This window comes from Podarcis pityusensis, assembly GCF_964106645.2.
Source record: "Podarcis pityusensis genome assembly, chromosome: 5".
NCBI classification, from domain to species: Eukaryota; Metazoa; Chordata; class Lepidosauria; order Squamata; family Lacertidae; genus Podarcis; species Podarcis pityusensis.
In genome coordinates, this window is record NC_138032.1 from 57,375,729 (window position 1) to 57,386,345 (window position 10,617).

At 39.7% G+C, this 10,617-nt stretch overlaps 1 protein-coding gene across 2 annotated transcripts in view; it reads left to right on the plus strand.

Annotated features, from left to right (window-relative positions):
- Positions 1-1,420: 1,420 nt before the first annotated feature.
- Positions 1,421-10,617, plus strand: part of DOCK1 (dedicator of cytokinesis 1) — a 362,659-nt gene continuing 353,462 nt past the window's right edge. For both annotated transcript variants that reach the window (XM_081005188.1, XM_081005189.1), the window contains exon 1: positions 1,421-1,517. In XM_081005188.1, the coding sequence (XP_080861314.1) occupies positions 1,424-1,517 (94 nt within the window). In that variant the 5' untranslated portion in view covers positions 1,421-1,423. The remainder of the gene's footprint in view (positions 1,518-10,617) is intronic.

Genomic DNA, 10,617 nt, shown 5'->3' on the forward strand with positions numbered 1-10,617 from the left:
TTTCTTAATAAGCACAGGGGACTTTGGTAATATGGCTCCCTGAGCAAGGACAAAATTTGCCCCCAGCCCCTATTTCTTATTCCTTTTGGTACTTTGAGTAGGTGCCCACATAAATATAAATTGTTGTTGTTAATTTGTGCCCCTTCAGCTTGGTGCCCTGCGCAGAGGAACTGCCTACACAACGGTGCTGATAAGCAGATTGCCTATTCCAGTACATTATTTTAAAAATTAACCAGAAGCAGGTATGTAATGATGTTAGCATATATAATGATGTTAAGATCAATGAAAAAATGATAGAAACATTATGATTACCTTTAGTGTAATTTCTAACAACAGGTCCAACAATTTCCAGAAGTGTAGCCGTATTCATACCACGTAGCAGAAACAATAGAATCCTGTGGTACTGTAAAGTCCACATCCATCAGAAACATGAAATGTTATCATGATATAGATAGCTAGATTCCTGTAGTTGTGAATGACATTATTAGGTCCCTGTAACAGTGTTGCCGGAAGAGACATGGACATGTGGGTGTATTTTCTTCTGGTGTTGCTGTTTGCAATCCTCTCCAATATATTTATTGTCATCCACAACAACGGGGATTCGTTCACTTGTTCATCTTCCAGTGTGATATATGCCATCATCTGTCAACGATGCCCTTCTGCGTTCTACATAGGACAAACATGCCAGTCTCTGCGCAAAAGAATTAATGAGCACAAATCTGACATCAGAAATGGAAATATTGGAAAAACCAATGGAGGAACATCTCAGCCTCCAGACATTCTGCAGTTTACCTAAAGGAGTCATATTGGAACAAAGGATAGCAACCTAACACCACCAAGTTACAACTGATCAAGAAGCTCAGTACTTTTACTTGTGGTGCAATAGATTTTTTTAAAAATCACATGATGTGTTAATTGGCTTGCCAATGACAATATAACTGTGTTATCAACAAAACTAATTTTTGCATATGAAAAGCTACTGCTAATAATGCAATTCTCGCTGTCTGTATTACTTTGTATGTCATTTCCTTCTAACTTTACTATTTGAAATGTCACTCCTGCCCGAAGCACGTATATATGTATGTGTGGCTCGGGAAAACACTTCAATACATCCAGCAGGGTGCGTATAGTCTATAAAAGCTTATGCCATAATAAATGTATTGGTCTTTAATGTGCCACAAGACCCTTCATCTTGTATTCCCTAATACAGTATTCTTTGCTAGGTGTAGAAAGGTTGGTGCTACTGTTGTATTAATGCAACGTTAGCCTTAGACCTGCATAACCTAGGCTAAAGTCCTTGCCCACATAGGGACATATAAGGTGGCTGGTGTCATAAATACCCTTGTGACTCATTTATATGCTAGCCATGCCCTATGGTAGCTCAAGGAATAGAAGCAACCAGTGTAATGGGCATGGTGTATCTATGCAATTCATGATGGTAGAAACTTTTATGCCTTGCAGGATTGATGTGGAAACAACCAAAGAGACAGTAGCAACCATTCCAGTCAGACTGTCAGGTAGGCCTTAGGGTCAGGCTAGAAGTTGCTTTAATTGTGTAGTTAGCCATACTTAGGGATTTGAAAAATGTAATACAGATGCCCCATAGTCAACATTTTCATCTCTGGTGCCCATGGGAACTCTCCTCTCACCCCCCCTCGCAAGGCATATTGCTATGTAAAAGGATTTTCATTGCTCTTGTGTTGGGGTGGGATAACTCCCTATGCCATATGCTACTGTCCCAGTGGAAGTTACCCCATAAACTAAAATTAATCTTTTAAAATCCTCTGTCAAAGTTGCTCAACTACACAGTTAAAGTAATGTCTATTTTGACCCCCAGTTTCTGTCTGAAATAACAATGCTCTCTGATATCTACCGTTATATTTTATGTAAGCTACTTAAAGGTCTTTACGATTAGGTGTACCAGTTCAATTAAATAAAAGTAAATTAAATAAATACATGTTGGAAAGCTGTGGGAATAAATGAGAAAACTACAAGTGCAATGAAAAGTGTAGGATCAAACTTGCACTATAAGAAAACATAATAATAAACAATTTTTCGGATCATAAACTCTTCTAACATTAACTCTCATCAGAAGGTATTTCTATGGGTAATCCAGTTCCTGTAACCTTGGTACCAGCTCTTAAATTAATAGTGAGGTGCCTTTTCTTGTGCCAATTGTACAAACAGACATTTTCTTTTAAAAAAACAGAACTATTTTCTTTAAGGGAAACAGAGTTGTCATCTCTGAGGTATTGTGTTGGGTTGTAATGAAAACAATACACTCATCATAAAGGGGAATGGAAAAGAGCAATTTGCAGAGGGGCAAATATGTACCCCCAGTTAAAAGCATGCATAGCGCAGAACAAGACTGGCAATTCACATGAGGACCAACAGCCAAAAGAGATGACGACTTGTCTTTGCTACTGTCATCATGCCTATATTTTAAGCTTAGGCTGTGGACACACTAATCCATTTGTAGAGCAAAAAAATGTAGCTTTTTCTCAGTCTGGAATTGTTTGTGCTCACCCTCAACTTCCTGCTTTCAATCTAGATTGATTCTGATCCATAATTGTGGCTCTTCATTAAGTTAGCCATGTTTTTTCCTCTCTGCACATGCCCCACATGTGGTGCTTGTGATCTCAACCCACGACGTCATTGTGCTGGTCTACATTTGTATTCATCAGTTTGCAATTCGACACACTGTGAGATAATGCAGAAACAGTCTGCAATGAGCTTTTATTTTTTGAATGAAACCAGTTTCTCAAGAAGTGCTTTTCAGGGTGAGGTGGGGTGGGGGTGGAATGCAACAGATCTACACTGTGTGTGTGTGGACTATGTAGAAAATAGCAAGTATTCAGTCTCCATTGATTCTAGAATTAAATGTTTAAGGCTGTCTCAGAGGCCCTCCTTGTAAGCCTACCAGTGTGCTCAACTGGAGTGGAAGACAGAAAAGGGTTGTTTCAGTAGTGGCTCCACAAAAATGCAAGCCCCACTTAGGTGCAATGCAAATCTCACCTTCTTTGCAGGCCCTCAAGAGGGTATCCTATGTCAGTTTCAGATGCTTTTTTGTAAGATGTTGCGGTCTTACAGGGTATTAACTAGCTATTGCTAGCCTTGTTAGACCATAGGCACATTTGGATTTTTGAGTGCCATGAGAGCCACCTTTTCTGGCCATTTCTCCTCCCCTTGTGATCAATTCCACCCCCTGCATGGGAAGAGTGTGTATACCTACTTTGCTTTCCCAAGGAATCTGGTTAGGAAGTCAGATTCAGAAGAATTAACCTGAACCTAGAAAAGCATAGAGAGTTGAAAAAGGAAGTGGGCAGAAGGGTCACTCTTGCAACTTCCTCCTTCACCTCTATGTACTTTTCTTTAAAAAAAAAATAATGATGTTTATTGAGAATTTTAAAATTACAAAAAAAAACCAAAGAGAAAAAGAAGGAAAAAACAAGAAAGAAACAAATAGCAATTAAACAATACAAATCAATAAAAGTCAAAATCAAAAAGCAAAAACAAAACACATAGCACATCAAAATCAGAAAGCAAAAATAAACCACAAAGATTTAAAAACAGATCCAATATTCCCAAATCCTTAACTGTCATTACCTTATTTCATCGACCTCCTCACACCTCCCTTTTTTGTATTCTAGTTGTTGATTGTCACAGCAAATCCTTTCCATTTTTCATAATATTCTGTCATTAAATTACCTTAATCTATTTTAACCTTATCTTACCATAAAGAACCCTAAAACTTAAAACTTAAATCTTATTTATACCAATTTCTCATAACCATAGCATATTCTTACATAATTCTTTTTAACATTTCTGCTAAAGCCAAATAATTTCATTCCAACATTTTTCTAATACTCATTAATTTTAGAGAACATTCCTAAGTAGAATTTTTTTAAAACTTTCTTCCAATCTTCATCCAACGTCTCTTCCTCCTGGTCTCGGGTTTTGTCAGTCCTTTCTATCCCATCCATCTAGTTCATTAACCTGGTAACCTTATGTCCGAGGCCCTTAAGTCTCTTCCATGTCCCTTCCGCAGATCTTCTTCATATTTATACCTGTACTTTACTTTGTCTTCTGCTCCTTTCACTCGTGGAGACTCCAGCTTAACAATATTTTTGTCCCTTCTCGACAGATCAGCCCCTTTTCCATAGTCCACACTGAACTCCATGTGGTATTTAAAAGCATGTTTCAAGGTCCCTCCAAAGTTGAGGACCCCCACAACTCCAAACTCCTCCCGGCCCAATGCCAGACTTGAAAGGTCAAAACATCCCTGCATAGGGGGGTCTATCCAGCCCCCCATCTCCAAGCCAAACAAGACTCTATCTCTCCAAATCTGGCTTTTTCCAGGTTCCTTCGTCAGGTCCAACAACTCATGTTCCTGCTGGGCCACAGTTTCCTCCATCTCTGCCTCCCGGGGTCCAGCCGCAACCTCCTCCCTCATCTGATCTGTCAGAGCACACTCCTGAATTGATTCCTGAGTGGGTTCTATATAGATACCCACTACCTGTCCAAAATTTCTGATCGCAACAGTCATCAAATCCGTCTTCTCATGTAACTGTTCCAATAAAGCACTTGTCTTGCAGAAAGCACGCACCAGAGCCTCCGAGTACATTGTTGTGCAAGGTCAAAGTCTGATCCCACGATCTTAATCTATTGCAGCTGCAAAGCTCCCCAGTTCAGATTTAATAACAGTTTCACAAGCTCCCTCTAGGGGAAGAACTTCTATTTGTATCCATCTCTCTCTCTCTCTTTTTTTTAAAAGCAGATCTAACAACAAAGTTTCCTTTTTCAGATATTTTGTCAATATTTTGTTCCTTTTAACTGCGAAGGAGAACAATGGAATCACTATGTTTCTCTTCTTTTAACTGTCTGTCAAAAACGTTTGTCTATAGTCAATGAACTCCGAAAACGTCTGTCCTGACACCCCGCTCCCAGGTTCAAGACGGTGAAAAATTACTTTTCTCTATGCACTCTTCTGCAGGTTTAAACAGTCCAGAAAAAATCCCCCCTCTTCTCCTGCTTCCAAAGGGAGTTCAGTAATTTTAGATGATGAAAGTTGATCCTTCACAAACGGTTTTCTAAACTCTAGCTTGCCATGTCTTTGCTTTAATCTTTCTACAAAAAGCGGAAGGCTGACTTCCTGTTTAGACCTTCCCGCTTCAGTGCCAAATTAAAAGGAATTTCTTAGTCCAATTTTCCGTTCTACTCACGGGTCTTTGTTTAGAGTCCAATTGTCCAAATTTAACCTACTTACGGGTAGTTGTTTTCGTAGCCAGATTGTCACAGGAAAAAGGTAGCGCTCTCCGGTAACGGCTGTGCGGCTTCACTCCACGGAAGAAGCAGTTGACTCTCAGCACCACGCCGCTTGCCCCGCTTCGCTCCGGAGCCCGTAACTGGGTTCCTTTAAAAATTGGGGGGGCGCGCGAAAGGTGCCCGCCGAGTCCCACGGTCACAGGCTTCACCCGCCTGTGATTTTTTAAAGGGTCCCCGCTTCGCCGTAGCGGAACAGACCCGATTTCCGTAGAGCCAGTCCCTCCGGATCAGAGGGAGTCCGCCATTACCGATGGCGCCACCCCGGAAGTCTCCACCTCTATGTACTTTTCAAGGGAGAAAAGGATAAGCAGCCATCACCATTTCAAGACAAGGAAACAGTGGGGGTGGGGAGGGCTAGCAGGCTCTCTGGCCACCAGGGAAAGACCTCAATGGTGCCATTGCACCCATGGGCACCTCATTGGCGACTCTGGATTTTAGAGTCAGAACAACTGTAAAGAGAGAAAGAGAGCACACATGGGGGGGCCACACTGGATAGGGTCAATCAATCAATCAATCAATCACAGAATTATAAGTTGGAAGGGATGCAAAGGGTAATCTAATATGCCTTGGGTGTTTAGAGCAAGATTGTAGGACTTAGAGCACTCCAGATATTGTTGAACTACAACTCCATCAGCCACAGCTAGCATATCCAGTGGTCAAGGGTGATAGGAATTGTATACCGGCAACATCTGGAGGGCCACAGATCCCCCCCCACCCTTACTTTCAAGCAACATTCTTTCTAGTTTTATTTTAATTCATTTTCTAAGCAGGGTTCTGTGAGACACTGTGTGAAAAGCTTTATTGAAGCCTAGATATTTTACATGCAGACAATTTATTTCATCTGCTAATTTCGTAATTCAATTAAAAAAGCAATCAATTTTGTCTGGCTTGATTTCTTCTTTATAAACCCATGTAGAAACACATTAGTTTTCAAATTAAATATAATTTTGGAAATGTATCACTATTTGCCACTGCTGTCCCTTATATGACCTTATATAACAATGTTTACTCAGAGACAGCATGGCATTTTTTGATGAATTTGGAGCACACTTTTCCTCCTGTGACTACAGTTCATTTCATACCTACAGAAAGCCAATGTGATATTTGTACCATTGTGCTTCCTTTGTGTTTCTCTGCCATGCAGTTTGTTTTTGTAAAACTATTGTGGCAAGCTGGCACTAGTCATAAAAGGAATCAATTTTAATTTATCATTTCTGTGGTGTGGCTGGTTTTTGTATAGCTTTTAAGTGTAAATGTATACTTGGATGTTTAAATATGGAAATGTACTAGATATATTTATTAAATAATCTGTATCAGATCAGACTCATATGTCACTTTTTAACCTATTAAATTGTAATATGTCATTTTCACGTATTCAATCTGTATGTTTGCTTATAGCATTTTCACCCTACTCTTCAGCCAAAAGGACTCTCGCAATGCTGTACGTACTAGACAGTCCCTACCCACAGGCTTACAATCTAAAACCACCACAACATACAAAGAGAAAGCAACAGGGAGGGGGAAAGGATTTTTATTTTCATTGACCACACCTTCATGAATTGGTAGGTACCGCAACAGATTAAACCACAACAAACCCAAGTGAGAGTGAACATTGACAATATATTTGTTGCATTTCAAGATGCCAAGAGTCCAAAAGCAAGGACTTTTTGTAGATATCTTATGCCTTGTACCACTATGGCAGGCATGTTCAAAGTCCATTTGGGGGGATTAATCCGGCCTGTTGGTCAGTTTAATCCAGCCCCCACAGGCAGTTCTAAAAAAAGGGGTAAAATCCTAAATAAAAAAGGTCAACAACTTTGGTCGGCCCTCATGCGTGTTCACTTCATCAAATCTGGCCCTCTTTGAAAAACGTTTGGACACCCCTGCACTATGGCAACGTGCTGGGAAAGGGAGCTGCTCACTTGTTCCTCGCTGCCCTGGAGCTGCATCAGTGCAGATGGCCAGAGAAGGTCATTGCAGCTGCCAGTCCAGCAGGGATCAGACAACTCAGGGGCAAATAGTTTTCACATGGTTACATAAAATTGCTGATTTTGACTGGCCTGGCTCTTTAGAGCCAGCTTGTGGTCTATCCCTGCTTGCTTTCATACCTCTAGCTTTGATTAAAACAAAAACAAAAAACTAGTGCAGCTGTGTCTTTTCAACTTATGTCTCGAGCAAAGTGTGATAATATCCCAGTCAGGCTGCAGTCTTGGATGTCACTTGCTCTGAAGGAGCCTTGTGGAACTGTAGGGAATTTAATTATGCAGGCGTTTTTGATCTGTGGGGTTTACATTAAAAAAATAAATAGATCTAAAAATTGTTCAGATTATATTCTCCCTCCTTAAAGGATATTATGAAATGCAACAGAGGGCTTGCACTTTCAGCAGTGGGCAGCGCTTCAATAGATGGTGTCATCTTACCTGTATTCAGAGTCAGTCCACAAGTGCAGCAAGTGTGCCAGACAATTTACTTCATGGAGGTACTGTATAGAAGATAGGGCAGCAGCAGTGGCAGTTGTTTGCACTCTGTGGCCCTAGTCCTTTTGCACAAAGGAATAGCACTAGGCTGCAGTGTGCCTGCTTCCACAGGGCTGCAAATATACAGCCCCATGCAGATTATCAAAAATCACAATGATCATCTGTTTTGGGAGCTGGGAGAGAAGACTGAACCACATTCCCTGTTTCCTCTCCAATATAAACAGATGATTGGCACTATCAATCATACCAGGAACCCATGCACACAGCAGCAATTTGTGAATACAAATTCCTCTTTCAGAAAACCACAATACATTTTTTTCCTACCCCGTATGTTATAAATTCTTCAGTATTACAGCATGCTTTAACAAGCCTGGTTTAAAAACGAATAAAAATGTGCAGTGCTACTATTAAAAATGCATAACGCAACTATAAACAATAACCTATTTGAATATCTCAACCTTTTATAATCGAGTGGCTTCATGAGCAATACCTTGGGCATATGATGTGAAATGTTCCTTGGCCAAATGGGCTTCATATTAAAAATTATGCCCAAAGGGAGAGCTAAGAACCCAGAATATTCAAATTAAATTAAAGCTGTCAGCCTTGGTCAATGGTTGATGTGCCACAATATGTGTGTGTGTGTGTGTGTGTGTGTGTGTGTGTGTGTGTTTCTCCACTGCCTTAATGATAGCCACATTTTAACATAGAATTAATTCCGACGGGCATGGTGAACTGTGGCTCACATAGAAAGGAACTCGGGTTGCTTTGTAATGAATTTTGCTTAAGGGACAATCCAAGGTTCAATGAGTAAGAGACAGAAAGTAGATGATCCTAACTATTAGTTACATTGGCTGGGTTGTGTAGGATCGCTTCTAAATGTTTGTGCACTGGCAGAGAAAGCGTATGCTGTTATTGTGAGACCCTTGTGTCAGTACGACAAAATGTATATATCTTATATGTGTATAGACTCTGTGTTTACAGAGATGAGGACTGCATGGGGTCTAACTCAATGCTCTTGCTCCCCTTCTCTGTGTTTGTTATACATGGCCACAGATCATGTGAAAAGGGCATTAGAGGAGCATATGGTCTTCTTAGTCTTGCTGATGCCATTCCTATACTGATTTTTGTGCTTGCTGTAAAATCTTCCATGCTAAAGTGCCTGATGCAAAAACCTTATTGGCAAGAGAATCTCATTGACTTCAATAGATTTGGTCTCTATTGTGATTCCTTAGTCGATACAGCAAGTCTTACCAAGAACTGCAGCTTTATGTCAAATACATTTCCTTTCAGAGACAAACTTTTACTTTCAGAAGTCCTTTATCTTTATAATGAACAGAATCAATATAGAGGAAGAGCACGAGCTCTGGCACAGTATTTCAAACATACTAGATCATGTTTGCTTATAATTATAATTCACAGGAGCACATTCCCACAATCAAGGGACAGGAAGGCACAGCATGAAGAAAAAATTAACACTGAGCAACCTTTGTGAATAATTGCCTGTCAGTGAATGGCTTATTAAAGACAAAACTACAATTTCACAAGGCAGCCCTTGTGTTAGCTTGTCTACTCTGAAGACTGATATATATGGGCGCACGAACAGTTTTTAGAAGGATCTTTTCTTAATGGGATTTTGAATGATAAGTTCAAATGAATGCTTTTATAAAGTTGGACATAATAATGTCAAGGATAGCTGACCTCTGGAACAAAATGAAGGTTCAGAGGATAGTCAGAAAACATTGAATGTGTGGCCAAAGGATTGTGCTGGTTAGGGATTTTGGCATTTACTTTTATTTATTTATTTTATACATGCAACGATTTTTATCTACCTTTCTACTGCTTATGCACAACAGCAAACATGGGACAGCTAAAAACAGCTAAAACCAATTTTAAATACGGTAATAAAAATTATATTTCAAAATACATAATAACAGTAATTAATAATAATAATAATAATAATAATAATAATAATAAAACAAAGACAAGTGCAGCAAATGAAACAGAGGCATCAGACAAAAATATTATCTGCCTGATAAGGCAAAAGTTTGCCTGAACAAAAAGGCTTTTTGCCATATGGTGCACACTTAGAGGCTGCCAGATAAGCCTCATTGCCAATCTGGTGCAATTATGGAAAAGATAGCCAACACAGTCCTATGCATGTTTATTTAGAAGTAAATCCTACTAGGCTCAATAGGATTATTCCCTGGTATGTTTAAGGTTGCAGACTGTTTTTATAGATGTATAAACAGTGTACCAATTTGGGTCACAATAAAATGTAACAGTACAAGTCTTAGGTCTGTGTAAATACTGACCATAATCCCACAGGTTGGAAATGCATGCGTTCTCATAGAAACTTGTCCAAACAGTACTTAAAAACAAAACACCTGAATACAACATCTTTAGCTTAGTTTCTTCCAAATAGGCTGGGATTGATAGGTCCATTTTCTTCTCAGAAAGCACATAAAAGTGTTAGTATCCATATGGCACCAATCAAATTATGATCTGTGCACAGTTTGAAGTATCATTTGGGAATTTGTGTCGACAAACTCTTGGTTGCAAATCACAGTTCTAAAATGGCATCTGATCAGCTGCCCTAAGTAAAAAACTGATATGATAAAAGCTGCACATGTTGAAACGTACAGCAAAAATGAACAATTGGTAGACTGGGGGCTCTAAGTGGCCTGTGAAACCATGGATATACCAGTGAAACTAAGCCCTAGTGCACACCTTCAAAAATATTGTGCCAAAGAAGTGATGTGAGCATCTCCCCTCCACCATGTAAAATGTCTCCTAACTGGGGTCTCATGTGGCTTGG